Consider the following 24,420-nt stretch of genomic DNA (forward strand, 5'->3'; position numbering starts at 1 on the left):
TTTGTCAGCAGATACAGATTCTGAAAGAGTTTATACTATAGCTCTTCAAAAATGTTGGACTAAAATAATTTATAATTTAATCATCCTGTCAATGTCTTATGGGATAAAAACATTTCAAATAGTTAGTTCTGAAGCTAAGTAAATTTCTAATTAAATTATTCAATTTAAAAAATAATCTTATCAAGTAAAACCAAAGGCAACAGAGATTCCAAAAGTTGAGGGGTACAGGTGACTGTAGCCAACATGGTGACTCTGGAGGAAGAATAAAAAAGCCACAGAGCACTTCTGAGGACATTCTGAAATACAGTTAGTTAAATTTAATGGCTGAAAAAATGTGCAAGAAAGATAAAGTACAAAATAATTTTAATATGTCTAACTTTATTTATGTGTATCTGATGTGATTTCTTTGAGATTTACGTTCTCCTCAGTTAATCTCAAAGATGGGACAGCATCAGTGTTACAGTTGAGTTATTTACTGACATATGTAATGCTATCAGGAAGGAAAGCTTAGTGTTGCTCTGAACTTCTGTATTCCTTACCAGAACGTACATTATTTTCATCCCTTCTGAGATGGAAATTCCCAGTGGAGTGGTTACAAATAAACTGAGTTTATATGCACAGTAGAATTGAAGAAGAAGATTTATTTCTTCCTCCTCCCAACCCTGAACATAAAATTTAAAACATTGAAGTGATCTTCTTAACAGTTGGATAATATTACAATTCATGTGTGACTTCTATTTTTGAGTGAAGGTATTAGTGAAATTTCTGCTTGTGAGAAACCAAAACAATGATAACATCTGAACAGAAGATTTTTTTCTTATTGTCTTGCTGAGCAGGAAAACATCCAAAAGTGGGAAGTATCACATTTAACCCAAATGCGGGCATGATTTCTGTGACAGGTATAAAGAAAACCAACAGAGAAAAAGGAATAGGAGAAGGGGCAGGAAACACTTCTGGAATTTATAAAGAAAAACAGTCAACTGAGATACACGTGATCTGCAGGAGGATTTACACATTTTATGTATATCGTTATGGATTTAGAAATGCAAGGATGACTGAACATGTTCTTTTCCTAGTAATGAGCATGTGCATATAATCAGACAGTGAGACATCCTATGAAGGTGTCTGTTTCTTTTGCATAAGAATAATTATTCTTGAAGCCAGTCACTCAATCAGCAACAAGAAATTGTTCTGTAAGGCAAATAACGAATTGGATTTGCTCACTCTTGTGTCCTGTTTTCCCTTTCTCTTCAATATCCTGTAATATAAGGTGGATATGCAAATAGATTAAGCAAGTCTATTTTCCCCCAAGAAAGTCTGCCTGTTGTATTTCTATTGATATATAAAGGGAAGTGTGATGTCTTCTGCTAAGTTACAGCGACATAGATGAACTTGCAGTGAGAGAGAACATTTATCACGGTGAAAAGTTTTCCATTCATCTTCAAAATCACTTCTCTGGCTTACTTAAGTTACCCTATTGAATGCTTGATCTGTCAGAAAACTAATGCAGTAGATATAAAAGATACAGACTTTCTAGGAAAAGTTCAGGTTAGCTGTTGGGCTTACTGGTTTGAAAATAGAAAAGTTTATGGTTTACAAGTGAGATCAACATTTACTGAATAATTGGGTTGGTAGGAGGGGAGTGTGAGTGATGGAAATCTTCTGTATTTAATAGGAAAATGTGTATACACACACCTGACTGGAATTCATGACTGTAAGTACCCAGTATGAGAAATATTTCTTAGAATCATAGAATGTCCCAAGTTAGCACGGACCCAAGAAGATCATTGAGTCTGGCTCCTGGCTCCAAAAAGAACCACCCCAAATCCAATTTCTATGTTGTTCAAGCGCTCCCTGAGCTCTGGCAGCTCGGGGCTGTGCCCACTGCCCTGGGCAGCCCGTTCCGTGCCCACCACCCTCTGGTGAAAAACTTTTCCCTGACCCCCAGCTGCCCCTCCTGACGCTGCTCCATGTATCCTTGTTCCTGTCGCTGTCACCAGAGCGGAGATCAGCGCTGTCCCTCTGCTCCCTCTGAGGAGCTGTGTGCTGCCATGAGGTTTCCCCTCAGACTTCTCCCTAGAGGCACTGGGTGTCACACTCAAAATTGTGTTTGAAGGCAAAGAGAAACCATGCCTTACATGTAAGTGAAGCCAATCATTTCTTGTTTAGTATAAATGAAATGCAAATAATCTTATCATTATTATTACAAATCTGATTGTTACAGAAGGAGAAAGAACACTGCTTGTTCTCTACTCCTTTTCCTACTGTTAAGTTCACCTTTCTGTTGCTCCTCTGGGTCTGAAGGCTGGCAGTTCCTTTCTGATGGGAGGCTTGTCCAGCAAGCTGTCAGCCTGTGGAGTTCTTCACAGGAATATGTTTGTGTTGGTGGCTTCTTTATCCTCACTCCACAATCCGCAGGGGGTCATTTTTTGTTTGTGAACAAGTTTCGATATTTTTTATCTTTCTTCATTGATCTGCAGCTGAACAAAGGCAATTGTAAAATTGGTCTTGGGCACTTGTTCTATTAGGAAAGGCTGTCTCAGTGAAACAAAATGAAACAGTGGTGCAGGCAGGTCGAGAAAGTGGAGTAATACTGACTGGCAGCAGCCCCAAGGCCTTGCATATTCGATATATGACTGGAGGTCTGTTCCTGGTGAGGACAGTGCAAGAGCCATCTTGTTACATGGGTAATTATGAAATGGCTGCCTGAAGGTTTACAGATTCACAGTTGTAGGCGTCGGAAGGGACCTCTGGAGATCACCCAGCCCAGCCCAGCAGGTTCACTGCTGCAGGTTGCACAGGAATCCAGGTGGGTTTTCAATATCTCTGGAGAAGGAGACTCCACCACCTGCAGGCAGCCTGTTCCAGCACTCTGCTCCTGTTTGGTAATGGCATGAAGTTTGTTTTAGAGATGTATTGGGCAACTTGCTAATTTGGACCATGATCCTATATGAGTGCTGAATATCGTTTGATTGATATTTAGATTTGTTAATGAGAGATGAAGCTAATAATAATTAAAAAAACATAAACATTTTGTTTAACAAACAAGCCTTTTTGGAGGATTTTCTATGGAAATTTTCCAGTTTCTTAATGTAGCACTAAGAATTAAAGACACCATGAATTGCTTTTGGTAACAGATGCTTGACGTTTGACGATGGCTATGGGAAGCTATACTTACTAGGAGGGGTTTAGGTTTCTGTGTCGGGTATTCAGCCCGTAACCCTGAACTGGGATTTGTTAGCGATTCGTTAGCGAGGCGGATCCACTGTAGCCCGCCAGAGGGCGCCGCGGCCGCACTCCGCCTCCCCTCCGCCTCCTCCCGGCGCTGGCGCCCGGTCCTGCCGGGCCCTGGTGGGGGTGGGAGGGGAGAAGGGAGCTGGCGGCGGTACCGCCACCCGCCGGAGGCCGCTCGCCCGCGCTCCTGCGGCAGAGGCGGACAGCGGGCGCTCCGCGCCCCGCTCCTCCTCCCTCCGCCCCGAGCGGCTCGGCGGCCCTCGCCAAGATGTCTCGGGATCCCGGCCGCAGCCGCTGGCTGCTTTTGGCCGCTTGCGCCCACGTCTTCTTCCTCCTCCCGCCGCTCCGCACCCGGGGTGAGTGTGCGGGGCCCTAGGCGGGACGGCACGGCGGGGCGAAGGGAGGGAAGCCGGGGCGCGGAAGCGGGAAAGGGGCGCGGGACGGAGCCGGACGCCGGGGGCATGGCGGAGTCGCGGCGGCTTCCTTGCCCCGTCGTCCCGCCCCGTGTGGAGGAGGTGCCCCTTCCCCTGAAGTTTGTTGTGGGCCGGGCGTGGGAGCGGCACCCGTCTGCCCGTGCTACGGGTTGGCTTCGGAAGCGCCGCGGGGCCGCTCGTCCTCGTGTTGGAGATAGCGCCGAGAGCGGGCGGTGGGGGAACGCCGCGCGGTTCAGTGTCAGCGTGAAGGAAAAATAAAGCTTCGTACCGGCACATCCGTTTTCCAGCAAAGTAAAGGGTGATGTTTGGCTTTTTGGCTGCAAAACATTTTTCGTTTTACCCACGCAGACTGAGTTTTGGAGTCCTGATACCTTATTGCTCTTCCTAACGCTGCATCTCGCTCTTAGAGCAAGTAGTTTTGCTCCGGTGCTATAGCACACATAACTTCTGACTGTCAGAGGACAGCAGCTTCAATTTTCCCTGTGTATTTATGTATAGATGTGTTTTTTGTGGATACTTACAGCTAGAAGGCAGAAGTCTAACAGCTTGGATTCTTGCTTTAGTTGATCTTACTATAGAATCCATCCACCTGAAGCTTTTTTGTAGTGTCAGGGCTTTCCTCTGCTTTAAAAATACTTAATTTTCAAATTCTCCCTTTAATAAATACCATATGTTTTTCAGCTGGCAAATTTGCAAAACTATCAACTTTGTCCAGGAAAAGTAATAATTTGGACTGCATTTCACAGAAGAGAAGCAGCGTGTCTGTTAGCAGTTAAGCTGTTGTAGAAAATCCAGCTTGCAGGTGGCAGCTTGCAGAACGGGAAAATGTATTCAGATGATTTTGTTTGTATAGTATTCAGACAATTGGAAGGAATAGTGATGATGCCTTTTCTTTCACAGCTTTTCTTGGTCACCTTTTATAATGATACAGGTGTATGCAGTGCTCACTGGCTTTTCAGTGGTTCACAGTGATGAATTCAGCTGCCTTCTTCATGAGCTTAAAGAAATACAGTAAAAAAACAAATTGAGTTGCTTTTATTTTATGAAAGGCTTCAGATGTGGATATTTGTTGCATCACCTCCTTTACTCCCTCCCCTTGCTTTCTCTCTAGTCTTCACTTTACCTGGCTCCATCAGGGTCTTTGATGTTGTTAAGGCAGCATCAATGAAGAAGTGTTACAAAAACTTGCATGTAAATGCACGTAGCTAATTTATTTTGCCTCCTAAGGCTCTTGTGCTGTCTAATTGTGGAAGATCCTATCTCTTTGACTAACAGTGGCAGTGCAGATTTTCTCTGGAATCATGCCAATTGGTAGACTTATGTTCTTTGAAAATTAAGGCATGGGGAAACCATGAACCCCCAAACAAAACAAAAATAGGCTTTTCATTAAATTATAATTTGAAGTGCAGGGAGATTCTGTTTATTGAGCACAACATATTTGACTTGGCAGGTTTTTGGCAGGTTGTTACTGTGATTTCTGTAGAATCATATAAATGGCCTGGGTTGAATAGGACCATAATAATCATCTAGTTTCAACCCCCTGCTATGTGCAGGGTCACCAACCTCCAGACCAGGCTGCCCAGAGCCACATCCAGCCTGGCCTTGAATACCTCCAGGGATGGGGCATCCACAGCCTCCTTGGGCAACCTGTTCCAGTGGAACATTTGCTGTATAGAAGTCATAAAATCGTAACTCTGTAGCTCATTTAAGTCGACCCACAGCCTGGTGGGATGGTTGGAATGACTCTGGGTTCGGACAGACCTGAATCAAACCATCAAAGAGGAAGATGCCAGGCACGTGGTCTTTGTGCTGAAATGGATTTTGTTGATGGAATCAAAGGAAATAACTCAGTTTTTAACATCCTTTCCATATATAATCGTAGGTACCTGAAAACTGCTTGTGCTTAAAGGGGCACTGTGCTGAAAAAGGGGATTACTTCTGCATTTACAATATGATTTTGTAACATTATAGTTACACAATGTATTGCATTTTAGTGCTACAATACTTACTTGCACTTTCCTAGTTGTTGGCACATATTCCTGCAGTTCAGCTGCTGAACAATAAACAGTTGGATTTTTTTTTTTCCTTTCATCTTCTTTTTCCCTCCCCCCCCCATTACAGTGCCATAAACAAGTCTCCTAACTCACCAAAATTCCAGCTGAAATAATGGGACACTTGAGAACAATAATTCGCAATTGAAGCTGCTTATATTTCATTCTCTGATTAAGCTTCTAGTTCTTGTGGAAATTGATTCAGAAATGTTGTCCATTTATCCCTACTTCCAAAGGAAATAAAGATAAGATTGATGAAAAGAAAGAGCTTTAAAATCTGCCTAAAATTTCTTTGCTTTCTTACTTTGCCTCAGTTCATGAGCAACTAGGAGGGGAGGACTGGCAATTGACATGTTCAGTTTCTGGCTTCTTTTGCCAGTATGAATAGCTGTGTGTGCTAACAGACATCAATGTGCACAGTGCATTAAATTGCCAAGAGAGAAATACAACATTACGATACTCAGTGTCTTGCTGTTTTGTTTTGTTCTCCTCAGATAGCTTTGTTTGTGAGCAGTTGTACAGTTTATACCGTAGCCTTTTTCATTGCGGTGGTGGCCACAGAGTCTGAACTTTTACCAGGTAGTCGGTTTCTTCTTGTTAATAGATTTTGTATGCTCTTGGATAAGTCAGTGGCCCACGTGAGGTTTGTCTTGCACCAACAAACTCAAAGGGATTGGAGGACGTTCTGACTTTGGCAGACAAACCTGCAGCTGCAGAGATTGGTGCCCTTCATAGGGAAGTCTGTGCTGAAAGTAATACCCGTTTTTCTGAACTAGTAGTGATATTTGGAAAAGTTACTATTTTGTTGTGTTGTTTTGTTTTTTTTTAACATGGCATCTCAAATCTCCCAGACATAGGTTGTCACTCCTTGTGCTTGTGTAATGTATGCAAAATGAGAAAACATGCTTTCCACAGTTGTTTGCAGTTTGTGTGTTACACAAGTTAGTGTGGTACTGCCTGCATGCATGTAGTTGGGATTGAAAAGTGGGTGGATGGATTTGTCTTAGAGAGGGTCATTGACTCCTAGGCACTGTGTTTCCAGACTACCTGTGTTGGTAAGCATTACACCAACTGGTCTTAAGAATCTTGTTTACACTTCACCCTTTTTCTAGTAAATCTCTGGAAGAGGATAGTTCTTTCCAGGCTGATAGATCAGACTGCGTAGCCAGAACACTTCATCTTGGTAGACTTGTTACCCCACAAGTGCATACCTGTGTAGTTCTGAAGACTGCTTTGCTCATATTAAATTATATTGTGTGAGCATAATGGATTTGCTGATAAGGTTGTAGAGGGACTGTGGCAAACTCATTGCTAAATAAAATCTTATCTCTGCCTGAATGAAAAGTGTAGCTGCTGTTGAAGAATCCTGAGGCTTCGTGGTGGCAGTCTGATCAGTGAATGGTTCCTCAGTAGTTTAAAAATAATCAGAACAGTTCTTGTCTCATCTTCAAAATGTATCAGCTTGGGAAAAAATTACACGTACTCTTACATGTACATTTAACATTGGAAAAGAGTGGGAAGCTGTGTGTCTGTAACCACTGAGAGTAAGAATAATGGCACATGGAGAAACTGAACCTTCATCACTGTCAGATTTCAGCTTAATAGATGGTATGTGTCAGTGTTGACATTTCCTTGTATGTAAGGACAGCTACAACAAAAAACATTTTAGCCAGGCTTATTCGTTCTGTTGCCCCTTCAACAGTACAGAAAGATGGATGTGGGAAGTGGTCCAGAACTGCTGGTTGATTTCCAAGGTTCACCTGCTGCAAGCTCAAGAGTGGTCCATTCCCACATACAGGGTGGCAGACAGAGATGGCAAGAAGCCCACATGGATGAGAAAGTTCCTGGTAAAACTCAAAAAGGAACTGTGCAAGAGGTAGAAATAAGGTCAGGTCACCATGGGAATATAGGGACGCTGTGTGTGCAGTGATTTGCTTAGGAAGACAAAAGCCCAGCTGAAGGTGAGGGATGTGGAAGACAAGAAGGGCTTCTACAGTGTATCCATAGCAAAAGTGACAATAGGGAAAAAGTGGGCTTGCTACTGAATGGGTGATGTGAGATGGTGAGAATGGGTGTGGAAGAGAATGAGGAACTCAAAATCTTCTTCTCCTTGGTCTTTACTGTTAAGACCTTCTGTTAGCAGTGCCAGGGCTGTGATAAAACTTGTGGGAGGGTCTGGAGCAAGGGAGACTTAAGGAGAAGTACCAGTTTAGGGGAACGTATAAGCAAATGGAACATACAGAAATCATGGGGCCTGGTGGGAGGCATCTGCTAATGCTGACAGAGCTTGACATTCTCACTGCATGGCAGCTCTGGATAGATGGCCACTTCTTGACTAGAAGAGAGCAGATATCATGCTTGGCTTTAAGAACGTCAAGAATCTGTGTTGCTTTAGTGAAAGGGATGGAGCAAATAATCCCAGGAACCATTTCCAAACACATGAAGGACAATAAGTTTTTTATTATTTATCTGTGTCCTAGGAAATACTGTTAGTAGATAATGTTAGTAGATAATGGACAGTCTATTCCAGTTTACCATGCTTCGACTGGTGCAGTTGGACTGTGTGATCATTGCAGGTCCTCTCCAACCTCAAGTATTCAGCGGATCTGTGATGCAAAGATGAAGTTGGTTATTAAAATAAGAAAAGGAACCTTTTCTTATGATTATGGGCTCTCAAAAAATAATAGGAATAGCTCTTTTTTTTCAGGGTTATCTGAATATTGTTTGTTCTGTTTCAAGGATAGAGGACATTAATATTTTATAAACTCTAGAAGCTGTGTGACATGGGTTATTTAATATTATGGTGAGAGGCAGCATCTCCTGTCAATCATGGCTGTTTCAGGTCTCTGTATGCCGTGCCTCAGCTATGTAATAAAACCTGAATGTTGTGAAAATTCTGCTTACATGCAGCTCTGCAAATAAGCCAAATTTATGGGGTGATTATTCTTCATGCTAATATTGTGTAATCAGTACATTTCCCAAAATAAGGGTGTTTTGTTTTGTTCTTGTAATTCGGATTGTGTCTAGTAGAACATGTGGATCTGCTTTGTGTGAGGGAAGGTGATGATCAGAACATGCTGTCAGCAAGGGGTATAATAGTAAGATTGAAATATTTACTGTGCCCTTTTGAAATAGAAGTACAAAATATTCCATGAATATTTGACACACACAGCCCCTATTTGTACACTGTTTTCTTCTTCCTGGCTAGATGTTGTCTTGAAATTTGGCTGTGGTTAATGCAATTCTACTGTATTACACAACTCCAAGGTATTTAATGAAATTCAGTCCCCGGTTGGAAGAGCAGAGTCTTGTAGGTAACCAGAGATGGAGCATCACAGGCTTTGAACAACTTCTCCCTTTCCTATGTTTCTGTTTTCCAGTCTAAGGAATTGAGATTTGTTAGTAATTCACTTTGAAATCAGTTTCAAATGGTAAATAATTTAAAATTGCAGTGTAGCACTTTGTTTTAATGTGCTGTGTTTTTCTCAGTTTTTAAGAAAATTATGTACTTGATCATGATTAATAGGACCTTTAGTTCCTTTCAAGTGATGGCAATTAGCGTTAATTTGCGTATCTTTAGTAAGTTTAAGAAAAAGAATCCTTATGAAGAATCTTAGGTTTTCTTATTTAAAATAGAATTACTGCTTTGCAAATGAGGAAACTGAGACAAATTGCTGAGACTGCATCAGCAGGAAAGGAACCAAAAAATTATGAAACCTTTTGTTATGATTTTTTGTCTAATCCCAAAATATATGCACAGGGTGGTGTCAGTATGAAAGGTTTTAGATGATACTAGGTTTGTGTAAATTAGCTCTTTTGGGTCTCTTTTAAATATTTGTTTGGATCTTGAGACATCAGCCGCTGAACTTGTTCAGAGAGAGCATTCAAGATGCAAAACAACCATCTTCAAATTTGACACAGTTTTACCTCAGTGATATCGTATCTGTGATTCCATTTTGATAATCTGAACTTCAGCCTAAAGACAGAGAGGAATACAGATTCCTCCGTGTGACAGCACATTATGCTGGTGTTAGGTGAATGAATGACTGAACAGATGTTTTTTTTCTTTTTTTTATATGGGATTTACCTAACCAAGATAAATTGCTTCACATCAGAGTGACTTCTTTTCCTAGCGATGCATAGGAATAGGATTGCCAGGTATTAAAAACACAGATTCTTACAGAATATTCATTAAGGTTATCATCAAAATAATATTGTTTAATGTAAAAAATAATAATAATAATAATAATTTTGCTTCAGAGCTTTGTCATGTATGAAAACAACTCCTATAATTTGAAAAAAAATGTCTGCTTTTTCTTTCAGGTTTTGCTTTAAGTGCAGTTCTTGAAGATGCAGAAGATAAAGCTGAAGTACCAGTGCTGCAGGTAATAAATTTTAATTGCCAAAGCAGAAACATATTACAGCCGTTATAAATTCATCTATAAATGTGCAGAGCAAAAAGTTTACATCCATGACATGGATTAGTTTGATCAGTGACTTCAGTGATATGAACTGCCACTTGACATCCTTCTGGTGGGTCGGACTTCTTAAGATACCTTTTGTGGGACACACATTGTATATGTTACACTAGTCTTCCAGCACTGCTAGCGTCTTATCTCATGGACTCTCGGTACTACTGGAATAAACTTACCACCTTTGATTCTTCCTTACGTTGCGTTTTCTGATTTATGTTGACATTTTTGTTAAGATAATTAGGTTGTTTGTTTTTTATTTGTGATGATGTGGAACAGAATAATAATTGAGAAAAGTTATTTTGTTTTTCCAAGATCAGCAGAGGAGTCCATTAGAAAATTATAGGTAAAAAAAAAAAGCATCCAACCAAACTTCGCTGTTTTGTGTAGCTTCTACGGGCAGATTGTGCTGTTACATCTAACTAGAATAATGTTGAACACGTAACTGTTATTACTTCAGAGATGGTTTTCCTTTCTTCTCCATTTTTGTTAAATATACTGTGCAATGAAAGGAATATGGCTGTCCAATTGGCTGAATGACTTTTTGCTACCCATATTGCATCTCAAGTAAAGTTTGCATATGAAATTTTAGATTAATAGATTAGAAGAATGAATAGTCAGAAGTAGTCCTACTGTTCAGTTGAAGAACATAAGGGGAATTGTGTGTGTGTGCATTCCTGTAACAAGCTTCTACATACAAGTTTTTATATATATAAAATACACATATGCACATGTGTACATTTGTAGCAGATGTGTGTATACATAAACAAAATTTAAAGAGGAAAAATCAGAAATAGTGGAACTAATAAAAAGTTAGAATCTAGAAAAGCCATTTAAATCTAGATTTGATCTAAATTTGATCTTGCATCAAATGCAATAAAAGTTGATGTGTTTTTAAATTTGCTCTTAATGATGATTGCTGAATCTACAGTAGTTTACATGACTTAAAAAGATCCCCATTGCAAATTCATGATCTGCTATCATATATCTGGGAGCCTGGATAACGTAATCCTGTTTTCATTACTTACATGTTTCTCTCTGTGAAATGCCAATGCTTCTCATTCCAGTTTGAGAGGAGCTGCATACTAGGGAAAACGTATCTGGAAGGGTGAGAATTGTGAAAGTGACTTGGATTTCTACTGGTTGCCTCAATTCAACATTAAGGTGTAATTACCACTTGAATAAAATGCTAAGGATGCTTAGGGTCTTTCAGTAGTGTTTGGTGTCTAATGTATGTCTGGCATATAAATTTGTGTAATTAATTATTTTAATGCTGACTCATTTGAATACATAGATTTCTGTGCTTAGAATGAAAGGCCTTTCTGAACCCAACGGCAAGGGATTGGATTGTTACTTTTTTATTTCAGAGTGGAATGTGTGCAAGTCCATGTATAGTAAGTTTACCTCATGGCTTCCAGAGATGACCAGACTTTCAGTTTGCTCTGGCCTGGATTCTGTTGCTGTCTGTTGCTGAGGGACCAATTTTTTTTTTGTTTTTTTTTTTCTCCTGTGTCTTTTCTGGAAGGTAATCTGACAAATTTACTTTGATTTGTATGTTACCTTAGTTACTGCTCTGCTCATAGATTACAATGTGTATGTAGTTGTTTTTCTGATTATTTATCAGTGTAAAATCAGAAATCTGGACAAAGGAAAAATCACCTGATGCAAGCAGAACTGAAAGGGTTAAATGGATTGGCATTAAAAAAAAAAAAGAGACAAAACAAGCTTCTAAACAGTAATTGTCACAAGGATAGGAAAACTTTATTAAGGCTTACTCCTGGAGAGTGCTAAGTACAATATTTCTCTATGTGAAGGACTCAAAACACTTGAACTAAGATAAATCTTAAGAACATCCTTATGCAATTAATAAAGACAATTTTGGTTTCACATTCAGACGAACAGAAGCACTGAGGTGCTAGCAGGAAGGCACAGGAAGGCAATAAAAGGAGACTCTCCTTCCTACAATTTCTGTAGGAAGTGTAAAGCTATTTCTCTAGTCTGATATTTCTCCCCCAGTCATCAGTTCTTAAACAATACGTTTCCACCCAGTGTTACTGAGAAGCAGCTCAATATACTCTAGAGATATTTTTTATGTCTTTGTTTCCCAGTTTCTGATACAAGGGCAATGCCAATGTTGCCAGTCCTTAAACACTATTAAAACTGTGTGACGAAAGGACCAGTATGTAATGCCTGACCTGAGTAAATCCCAACCTTTTCATATTTACTGTTTTGACATAAATTGCTGTTTGGGTTTTTCTTAAGAGTGATGCTTTGATGGATGTTTGATAGTGCATCACACATGAGTAGAAGTGTTTTTTTATACATGCATGTATATATTGTACTGTTTCTTATTCCAAACTTTGTGCTTTGGTCACAAAGGATATATATATACACATATAATTATGTGTATACACATATTATTTAATGTGTATATATATATACACATTAAAAAAAAAAAAGCTGAAATTGTTAGTGTTAAAAGCTCCAATATAAACTGAGTCATGGATAAGAGTTCTCTCACTATTTTTTTCTGCTTTTCCCTTCTAGAAGTCTGAAAAACGTGGAACAGTGAGTAAAAGGAACAAGGGTAAGTAAAATTGTTTTGTGCAAACTTGTTCTAAGCCAGTACTGAAATTCACACATCCCATTTGTTTTTTCAGTCTGTTTTTAACGTGGCTGTCTTTTTTGTATAAATAAAATAAATAAAATACGGCCATGCTTTGAAAAGTAACTGGGAACAGTGACTAAATGCTCAACAGCATTATTAGTGAGTTGCTGATTCCCAAATATGTTCTTCCTTGCTCGCACAGCCTCATCAACCATATGCTTCTTGATCTGCATTTGTATTTGAAATTTTAGTGCAGTTAAGTTTATTTTCTCAAAATGTGCACTTGCATTATGAAATTAATGCATAACTTTGTGTAGTACACAGGTTTTTAAAATCAATTTTCATGCTAAAAATGTGATATGAAACTGAGTGCTATGAAATCTGCCAGGTTCTCATGGTAATTGTAGTAACTGGAACCACTACAAATTACTTGTTACAACCAGAAGCAAGTTTTAAAGAAAGATGTCGAACACTAACAGCATTCTGAATAGTGAAATAAATTTGAACTGCAGTGGTACTTCTCACTCATGCAAGGTTGAGCACCTAGATGATCTTGTTCTAAAAAGAGGCAGTTTGACCATGTTTCTGTTGTAGCAGCTTCTGAGAATTTGGGAGTTCATTCTGACATCAAAGATGATCACCAGGAACATTTATCATGCTTGTACTGGAGTTGATAATAGAACTCTTAATGGTACTGAGAAGTTTTGGGTTTTTTTTTTGGTTGGTTTTGTGTTGGACTTCTTTGGATTTGATTCCAAGCGGTGTCCCTAGTGCAGATAACTACATGGAATATAATTAAATCCTTTATCCCAGTGATCTCCCATTTTACATTGAAAAGTCAGGGCCTTTCAACAGAAGGTTTTTTATTCTATTTTTCAGATTGCCTTTCCTTATGTGGTGTCTGACAAAATCCCTTTCCTATTTCTCTATGTTCTTTTGTCTCTTTCTGTTGAATCTCATAGCACAGCCACACAGCCAGGTCGTTGCTGTTTGGTTCTCACTGTGGTTTTTATCACTCCTTACAGACTTCTTGTGTCTCACTTCATAAAACATCCAGGGATGCATTGACAGGCTTTTTTTTTTTTTTTTTTTTTTTTTGCTTTTGCCATAACTTTTAATATAATCTGTGTTTTCACAGCTTTTTATGTAATGCCATTTCTTAGGAAACTTATACTTAAAAGGACTATAATAAAGCATTAGTAATGTATCTACTATCATCTGTGGTTTGTTGGTTTTTTTTGTTGTGTTTGTTTCATTTTGTTTTGCTTAAAAGCAGACGAAGGTATTTTATGTGTTAGGTAACAAATTTTAGGTATGTGTTGCAACAGTAGGTTGTGGAAGCAGACAACATTGGTAGTTTCAATTAAGGACAAATCTGTAAAGAGATGGAAAGAGAAGCAGCCAGTTATTTATCTTCCAGCATTTCCTAATGCAGTAGTTGTGCATGCTGGTAGGGTACGAGCAGCACTGTGTAAGTGAAGATTGTGCACTCTTCCCACATCATGTTTCTTATCACTGCTGTTGAAGACAATAAGCTGGACTTGATGGACTTGATGCATCATTACCTGTGTTCTCTATCTTTTTTAAATGGAGACCCTACCTCTTCCTAAGAAAGGTTTTTTTCTAATTTGTATGTTGTCAAGCAGTTCTGTGGATACTGTAAAATAAAAGGACTTGGGACAGTGTTTTTTTTTCTTGATGGTTCTTAGTTCCTGTGATTTTTTCATTCATCTTTTTCAAACTGTTGCACAAGAACATTCTGTTTTCTTATAAATAAGCTGTACCTTTTGTGACAAGGAAGCAAAGATACTATCTATAGTCTTCCTTTCAGAGATGTTAAAGGTCTTTGGAAATGTCCTTAGCCTAGACTCGGAAGACAAGTATCAAAATACTGATGTTTCAGTCACTGAGAAGACAAGTGTGTAATATGGTTGAACTTTGTGTTCTCATGGTCAGCATGTGATGCCGCTTTCAGGATTGGCTGGTGCTCAGTGAGCTTCTTGCACAGATGTGTTACAGCCCAACCATAAGACCACTGCCAGTGTTGCATCACCATTGCCACACCTTGGCAAAAAGTGGGTACATCTGACCCCAAGTGATAGCCTACATAGCTGACCAACACTATTTTCAGTTTTTAGTGTATCTCAATAACAAAAGCAAGTCTGTTATGGAGGTAAGACTATTTTAAGTAAGTGTAGCAATTACTCATCTGTCATATGCTGAAATGTGATGGTTGGATCCTGGGAGTAACACTTCTTGCTGAAAATTTTGCAGTTGCATGAGTTTAATATACATCATGATTTCTGAGAACATACATAACATTTTGTTGCTGTGTGTGGACAGAGTAGATAATTGAGCACATTTATTGAATACGTATCATTGTTTCAATAAAGTAGATGGCATTAGTATTGAAAATCAGTGGAGCTAATTACAGTATAGGGTCAAGACAGCGGAGGGGAAAGATCATTGGGTAAGCAGCAAGTTGATTGGAAATACTGTACTGACTTCATTTTCTTTGGGAACTCAAGGCAGCATTTAACTTGAGTGTTGGAACGGGCGTCCCGTTCACTGCAGGGGAGTTGGACTAGATGGCCCTCAGAGGACCCTTCCAACTCTGAGAATTCTATGATTCTGTGTTGCACAGAGCCAGTGCATACTCTAAAGTGCACATTGCTGACAACAGGTTCCAAAAGACTCTGCTCTTTGTTTTGCTTGGTTGACTACTTCTCAACCTGAGAAACAATTTATGTGTACGATAAACAGTTTTAAATTATACATGCGTTCCACTGATACTTTAATACTGTATATATTTCCTCTTAGAAAGTATTTTAAAGTGTCTGTAGAGGGGAAACTATTTCTGTGGGTTTCAAGCACTAATACAAAATTGGGTGTTAGATTACTCTTAGAAAGAATTCTGCTGTGGGATATTACAGCTGTTGAATGCACTGTAAGTGAAACTGAAGGTAATTCAGCTGTTTGCATATCTGTAAGTGTTCTGATACTACAGCAGTAATTGTATACTGTCTAGTTGTTGCTTTTTGTCTCTGGGATATTCTTAATGTTCTACATGTAGATTTAACCCTTTGGCACTCAGTAGCATCAATTAAGTGTAATTTTAACTTTTGCACTGATTTTAATTTCTGCATAGGTAATTTAGTAGATTTAGTGCTAGTTAGTCAGTAGTTGGTATTCATATGATTTTATTGTGAAGTTTTTTTAAGTAGTTTATAGAGTGAGTCAGAGTATGAGGGAATGCTACACGGGCAAAAAAACCTGAAATCTAAGCATAGCTGTATGTCAGTGCTTATGATGTCTGCACAATTTTATACTTTCAGTGTTTATCTTGGAGAATAAATTAATAAATGGAATGAAAAAGATATTGAGGAAAAGCAGAAAAACATTTAACTGACAACTTTGTGCTGTCATAGGTCTAACATGGCTAATATTATTGTGTGCTTAAGTTTCTTTGTTGCTTCAGATCTCATCCTCACGTCATGCTTTTATAAGTTAATCTTTTAAAGGGACTGTTTTAGATTTGTGTGTGTGTTAAATGATGTCTTTTTACTATTTCATGAAATATTTGTGTAACTAAAGAAATTGCTTCCTTTATAATAAATTCCCCCACACATACCTGGGTTTTCAGTGCCCCGGGAGCAAAACTGAAAATAACTACTTTTATCTTGAAATCTTTTTATTTTCTGGTTCACAGAATTAAAAGAAGTTATCTTTGTCATCCAGAGTCAAAGCAATTCCTTTCATTCCAAAAGAGCAGAAGATCTAAAAAGAGATATTTTAAAACAGACTGCAGATCTTGGAAAGGTACGTTTAGATTATACAGATTGTATTTCGTTATGTATGTTTCTTCTGTGTATTAGTAAAAGAAAGAAAAGCTTTTATATTTCACCCTTTTCTGACCTACTGTATTCCTTTTATTGTCTTCTGTATGCTTGTATAAAAACTGTTTCAATGATTATTCACTGATTTAATACCATAATTTATCACTAAATAATTTTAATTTGAACTATACATTTTTGTAGAATAACTTTTTAGGTTTGAATGGCATTTGATATAGAAGTGATTAAAAAAGTGTTGAAGTTTACCTGTATTACTGTAAGAGTGTAATCTTTTGTTTTTGTTTTTAAGTAAAATTAATTAAAATATTTTTGGTATTAAAATTAATAATAAATTTAATCAAAATTAATTAAAATTGGTTTTTAATTTAAAAAAGATAAGGTGCTTTCTTTACGAAGTGAACAACATAATCACTTTAACAATACTTAGAATAATTTTTAGGTAAGCACATCATTTTACTAGAGCAAATGAAGATGCTGTGATGTAGATTCTGTTAGAATTTTATTGCACATCTGTAGCATTGTGGCAGTAGAGCAGCAACATCACAGAATTGCAGGGGTTGGAAGGGACCTCTACAGATCATCGAGTCCAACCCCCCTGCTAAAGCAAGCACCCTGCTATCGGTTGCACAGGTGGGCATCCAGGCAGGTCTTGAATATCTCCTTAGAAGGAGACCCCACAGCTTCTCTGGGCAGCCTGTTCCAGTGCTCCATCACCCTTACTGTAAAGAATTCTTCCCATGTTGGTACGGAACTTCCTATGTTCAAGTTTTAGGCCATTGCTCCTTGTCTTCTCACTACACACCACTGAGAAGATCCTGGCCTCATCCATTTGCCTCCCACCTCCCTTTAGATATTTATAAACATTAATCAGATCTCCCCTGTCTCCCCTCAGACTTCTTTTCCCAAGGATGAACAGACCCAGGTTACTCAGCCTTTCCTCACACGGGAGATGCTCCAGACCCTTTATCATTTTTGTGGCCCTCCACTGGACTCCTTCTTGGAGATCCTTGTCTTTTTTAAACTGGGGAGCCCAGAACTGGACACAATACTCCAGATGTGGCCTCACCAGGAAAGTAAAAAACAAGAATGTAAGAAAAAGATTTTGAGAACGATGCTGTATAGTATTGAAAAGTAAAAATGAATAGCACTTACTTTCATATCAGCAATGGATGATGGGATGTATAAACTGCTTTACAGAAGCGTGCAGTATTTTTACCATTAGACTTGCTTTAACCATTAGATTTGCTAGACTTGAGCAAAATCATGTATTTTGTACCATTCCATAGAAATGTTTGAGATTTTGACTGGTTCTTTTGAACACATACCTGTGCAACCTGTTGTAGGGTACCTGCCTGTTTCTGAGTTCAACTACCACTGTAGAGATTATTAATATCAGTTTAAGTGGTACAAGTACATTCATAAATGTGGAAGTGTACATAGAACACCTCCACACTGCTTGAGGCGATGCCAATGTCACTTATGTCTTCACTGAATTTTTGTTCATACTGTCTCTTCATCCATCTACTTGTTTCCAGTTCAGAGTCTTTAAGTGTTTTGGCTAGGATAAGAACAGGTGACAAATGTTTGGAACATCCTATTGTTGTGTTCTTGTTTATTTATTATCTATTATTCAATGTATAATCAGATGCCAGCTGGCCTGTAGCATTGGTCTGCACATCAGAAGTTCAATTTCTTTGTTATCTGACAGGTTCGTGCTTCCAGAAGGTTCTATTTTTCTGTTTCCAGCTTTCTTTGACCATATCTGTTTGTAGCATCTGCTTCTATAACCTGGTGAAGCCTCTTGGTGTCTATCTCAGCTTTACTGTGCCTTTGAATCGTGGCTGCAATATCTGTTGTTGATTTGCCAATTGCTGTTGAGTATGGCTTTAACTGCTTCAAGAATCTGCTGCTTTTAATTGCCTAGGCTATACTGACGACAGCATTGCACTGTTTCAATGCACTGAAATATTTCCTTGCTTAAGTGTTGAGGAAGGGGAGGAAAAGAGACTGAATAGCTTGCTTGAATTTTAATATGTGTATTCACCATATTCCTGTCTGAAATGATCTGTCTCTAAATTGCTCTTCCTCACGCTTTGGTCGTCTGCAGGAAACAATTTTCAGGGGTTTTATAGAAGGTATTTTTTCTATGTTTCTTAATTTACCGGTGGGGCATGCAGCCCTTTTATGGGTGGATTAATATTTTCTAAAGTTCTCACTAACTCTACTTCCACATCTGTTTTCAGATTCTTGGGAGAAGCTAAGTGAAGCTGTGTTGTCCAAAAATGTCCTTAAATATTTCTCTGTTCTGCAATACACTATGAGTTCTGACATCTGTATCTCACCTGAAAGAAATTCTAAATAATACAACATGGAAACAGTTTTCAGAGTTATTTCCATTTGCTTTGGGCTGTGTTAGTACTTTCCACATTTTATTCCTTGTTAAATGTGTTCCACAAATGAACAGGCATACTTTCCTACAGACCTGCGTCAAACTCTACAGCTAGAATATTTGAATGATTGTGAGTATTGAAGTAGGTCCGAACTATTCAGTGTTTTACTTCACTATAAAGCATAATAAATCTGTGGTTATAAAATCTAATGGACGTAATTCCTGATCATTGCAATTTAGTTGTTTAATCTGTACATTTAGAAAATCAGCATATTTAGAAGAATATAGTCTTAATTTGCTTGAGACCTTTTAAAATAAATACCATCAATGCAGTGCAATCTGTACTGCCTCTGTTGTTTCAACATACAGATTTCTTGCTCAAATTTTAGGTTCTATTCTGAAAAGCTTTGCTCCTGCTCTCCCTTCTTAATGGCTTCCCATCCCATGGAAGCTTATTCCAGCTGAGACTAGTCAGTCTTTTGGGATCTTGTAGTTTTAATGAGGTTTAATGGATTATGTTTAAGTGAAGTGTTGTATTACATTCAGTCCTGCCCGGTAGAAAAATTTGTCCTTATGGGTAGGTTTTCCTCAATATCAACATGAATCTTGTTTTTATTAGAATAGATCTGTTTTATACATCTCTTCAAATTATTTTATTTCCCAATGTTATTAGATCAATTGTTTTATGGTTTGGTCAAGTGTTAGCATATAGATCCATTTCCTTCCTATGAATGGCTTTCTTCCAGCTGTAAGGATTTATTTATGTCAGGTAAACCCTTCACTGTCACAAAATGTACCTGTCACATTCATTCTTAGAATGTTTCTTATAGTTCTTCTAGTAAATATGTCCTTTTTTTTGGTAAGAATTACGATACTTATTTGAACGTGGGGGCAAGACCTCTGAATATTGTTCAAAACTCAGTAATTACAAGAATGAAGTTAATTAGCTTTTTATATTGTCCAGTTCAAAAAGTCAGTTGCCACCTCTGCTAGCAAGTGTTAATGGAAGACTCCAGACTTCCTTTTGATCTTTGAAACGTGAAGCCCAGTCTAGTATAAAAATCTATTAAGTTAGAAATGGTTTATGTTTATAGCCTTCTTTTTGTGGATTGTAGATTGATGGGCAAACGTTTTGAACTTGATTTTATATATGTGTGTTTTATATTTTATATTTTTATATTATGTATATTTTATATATTTTATATATATATATATTATATTTGATTTTTTATTTATGTGTATATATATATATATATGTGATATATATATATATATCCTCCCCTGGTTTCAGTGGTTTTTGTGAGTCTTCTCATGTCCTGGTAGTCTGAATAATGATATTCAAGTTTTCGTCTACAAGATTGGAAACATGTTGATGTCAACGCATTTCGTGGTAGAAGAAAACACAGACATATTTATAAACTCTACTGAGTTTATAAGTGAGTGTTTGAGTGACTGTTTTTCAGTTTGCTGCAGGAGACCTGTCTGTACTAGCATATGAGGGAAATATTGTAGTGTTGTGACCATAAGGCAAATGAAACAAAACTTGATGACTACTGAATCAAGTAAATTCTTTTTGAATCACAAAAACCTCAGCAGACTTCTTATTAATTTTCTACTGCTGGAAATCTAGGCAGCATGCAAGCAGTTTCCACCGTTGTAATAAGCATGCTGAAATTTACTCCAGTTACTGTTGAAGAATGGCTTTTTAAAATAAAATAAAAAAAATCAATGGCTACCATCATCTTTACCACGTGAAAAGCTTGCAGTGATGATTATCGTTCCTTCAGATAAATATATTGTTGCAGAAATCTTTATTTTGATGACAAACTAGATGTAAAATAAGTCCTTATGCAATAAACTGCCTAAAATGTGTTTTCAGATACAAATATTTATTGCATCTGTTTTCCCAGACACTGAGTAGCTGGATGTAGCATGTGGGCACTCAGGAATCAGTGCTTTGGTTGTACATTTAAGTGCACTTGGCTGGCAGCAAAGTTGTGTTTTGAGGACTGCAATATAATACACAATAGGAAAATGAATAACATTACTTCCTGTCTCATTGAAATTTTTTCTTCTCTGTGCCTTGCACCTCAAGTTATAGTCAGAAGCACTTTGCTTTAATTTGCAATTGGTACCTTCTTGTGATTGGCTAAATGCTTCCATCTTTCCTTTAATATAAGACCATCTGAAGGCAGATGCATACACATCATTTTCCTCTTGATTTATGAAAACTGAGTACTGCTGTGGCCTTTTCCTGAACCCTTTGAAATGGCTTATAAAGTCTGAAGCAAGCCTGGTGCTTTTTCAAAATGGTAATCAGGCATCTGAGCATGGAACAGAAGTAGAGATGAGGATGACTTAATTTTTAGATTCAAGAATCAGAATTTCTATTTCCAGCTCTCTTGCTGATTTACTGTGAAAACTGAGCATGTCACTGGCATCCCTGTTACTGTAACTTGTATAAGCAGTACTAAATTATTTTAAAGATGCATTTTATACTGTGATTTTACGTCATACATGATTTTAAAGCAGGAGGCTGTGTCAGTGCTTTTGAATTGGTTGGAGACCTGATTCCTTTAGTCATGCATTGCTTAGTTTTTATTTAGCACTTGCAGCTGTAGTGTATGGCAGCTGTTGCAGCTCTCAGTGTGCTGATACCACAGGTGACATTTGGGTATAAGTGTTCTGCACTTTATTTCAAGCCTCTAGGTATTCCCTTCATAGCATGACGTTTTATGATAAGGAGATGAGCATGATGTGTTCCTTAATTGATTACATGGGGCCTGTGCAAAATATTTTACTTCTAGTGTATTAGCTTCGTATCTAATAGAGAATTAGGAAATCATGAGTTGTAAGAAGCATTTAGGTCACCTTGTTTCAAAGCACCGGAAGTCATTTATTCTGCAGGCCCGCATGCTGGTAAAAGTAATGAAGAACCCAGTAGGCAATCCAGAATAGTTTTATTATTATTATTATTATTACTATTATTTTAAGATTAATTGGTGCTTAGGAAAAAGAAGTGTATATTATTTATGTTTAACAAGAGTATTTTTATTTTCGTTAAAGGAATTACCAACTGTGCTGCTTATTCATCAGATGGACAGGCATGAAGGTGCATGGACCATATTACCACTAATGAGAGAGTAAGTGTAATCAATGCTGGTTATTTTCAGATATTTTTAAGATTTTTTTTTCAAAAACAACAGTTTTTAGATCAGAGCTGCTAACTTCTCTTTTCACTTGCTTGCTCTTCTTCTTCTTTTTTTTCAAAGCAATTTTCTGTTAAGCTTCATTAAATCAAAGGAGTATGTTCTAGACATAATACCAGCTACCAAAGAAATAATATAATGTAACTGAACAACTACCTGCCTCAAATAGGTATGGGTTTTAAAATTATTAGAAAAATAAAGTAGTCAACAGAAAACCATTTTAAAATGTGTATATTTTCCTATTTGCTCACAGTGTAAGGTTTGTGAGAAGTATTTCAGAACCTTAGACTTTTCAGTACTTGACTGAATGAAGAGGATTAAAAAAGAAAAAAAAAGGTAGTAAATAATATCTGTATTCAGTTTGTATCTTTTGTTGATCACTGTGTTCCTAAGAGGTAAGAGTTGTCTGCAGAGGAAAGATGTAGGTTTTAATGTATTTTTAGAAGCTTTTTTTCATCTTAGTATGGTTGGAGGACAGAATTTCAAATATCTTTTCTTAGCGTATGCAAATTGCTCTGAGGAAGACTTGCTGCATTTATGTGGTAGGAAGCTGCAAATAGTCAGGAAGCAATGACTTTTATTTGTGAAAGTTCTAAAGCTTCAGGGTACTAAAAACTGAGCAGTTAGGAAAATTTAAACCTTGCATAAAAATTGCATTTAAAAGCAATTTCAGTGATTCTGCAGCCTCTTGAGGTTTAGTTTAGTTAATATTATTGTTCCTCTGATGTGCCTTTATTGCATCAGATTGATAACAGGACAGGATTTTCACACCCTTCTCTTTTCTGCTTTCCATTGCTTTCTTTATGTGCAGAAATATGAAAATGGTGATTATGTAGTGGCCATGTTTAATGTATACATAAGTTGTGAGAAGGTGCAGAAGGAGAATTGAAGTAAATTGAGAAACTGGAAGATGATGTTCCAACTATGTCATCTATTTTTTTTCCCTTTCTTAGCTCTTCTTTCAGTGACCTAATGTCTCCTCTTTTGAATTATGTCCCAGTGCAAAAGTTTACGCATATAGCTCTTAGAAGAGAGCAAAACCTAAAAGCAAAAATACAGATACTCTTCTGTGTGATAAAGTAAAAGAAATTTCATCAGGAATCAAAAAAAGAATCTTAATTGGAGGATTTTCATCTTAAAGAGAATTCTGGAATATCAAGTTTATTGTGTCTGTTTCTTATACCACTGTTGACAGAACAAACACATATGAGAAATATGTTTGTGTTTTGTGGCTAATAACACTTAGACTTTTTTGACGTAAAGAAGAGAAAGAGGAGAGATTCAAGGGGGTCAACCCATTTGCAAGTTCTATCTGTGCATCAAAGCCTTCAGTCTTTACTGGGCACTGAGTACTGTGCACATTTAAGAGTATGACGGTATTAGATGCTCATTCAGGTACTTGTGTGGCGTGTTTTACAAGGAATCCCTTGGAAATGCTGAATTAAATAGGCTTTCCCAGCTGATGATAATTTATTTATTGCCTGAATGACAGCGTTGCCCTGGACTTCAGTGGTGGTGAGAAGACAATTATATGCTTTTGCAAACTGAAAGATAAACGAATCATGTGCTCTTCTAATTATTATAGTTAAGCAAATTGAGTATCATAAACAGAAAGTAGTGAATAGCATTGCAAGACACAGAAGAAAGGTAGTGTTTGTTAAGTTGTGGAAGAATTCTAACAGGATAGCACATAAATAAAAGATGAGAGTTTCCTGGAGGAGTAAGGAAATCAGTATCAAGATTAGCGTTGGCTTTGAGGAAGGTGGAGAATCCCTTCAATCTGTGTAGTATAACTGTATTAAAAGAGCTAATGAATGTCTTAAGTTGGGGACAGTTACGATCATATCAAGCTGTCATGACAAAGGATGTCATTAGGCAGTTTCAGGTTTGTTGCAGTGTTATATGCTCAATAGCAAGGCTCCTTGGGAGATAGCTGAGGTACAGAGGGGCTGGTAATTGGAAGTGCTGTGTACGTGCTTCTGAATTCATAGATGGCTGTACTAGTAGTGCATATACTTCTTTTTTTTTTTTTTTTTAGTAGGTATTCTTTATGTATGTCTGTTCCTTTCTTTCTAGAATAACTAGTGCTATAAAAATAGGTAGCAGCAGAGGCAGTATCTTTATCCATTCACTGCAGTGTTCAGGTATGTAATTCTACGTTAATAGTAA

The 24,420-nt window shown here is 37.7% G+C and overlaps 1 protein-coding gene across 1 annotated transcript in view; it reads left to right on the forward strand.

The window, feature by feature from the left end:
* Positions 1–3,502: 3,502 nt before the first annotated feature.
* Positions 3,503–24,420, forward strand: part of B3GLCT (beta 3-glucosyltransferase) — a gene marked incomplete at both ends in the record, with an annotated part of 44,992 nt that continues 24,074 nt past the window's right edge. The window contains 5 exons of the mRNA XM_079540689.1: positions 3,503–3,590; positions 10,043–10,104; positions 12,739–12,778; positions 16,509–16,618; positions 22,109–22,185. Coding sequence (XP_079396815.1) covers positions 3,503–3,590; positions 10,043–10,104; positions 12,739–12,778; positions 16,509–16,618; positions 22,109–22,185 — 377 coding nt within the window. The remainder of the gene's footprint in view (positions 3,591–10,042; positions 10,105–12,738; positions 12,779–16,508; positions 16,619–22,108; positions 22,186–24,420) is intronic.

The sequence above is a fragment of the Tetrao urogallus genome, assembly GCF_951394365.1.
Source record: "Tetrao urogallus genome assembly, chromosome: 1".
Taxonomy (NCBI): Eukaryota; Metazoa; Chordata; class Aves; order Galliformes; family Phasianidae; genus Tetrao; species Tetrao urogallus.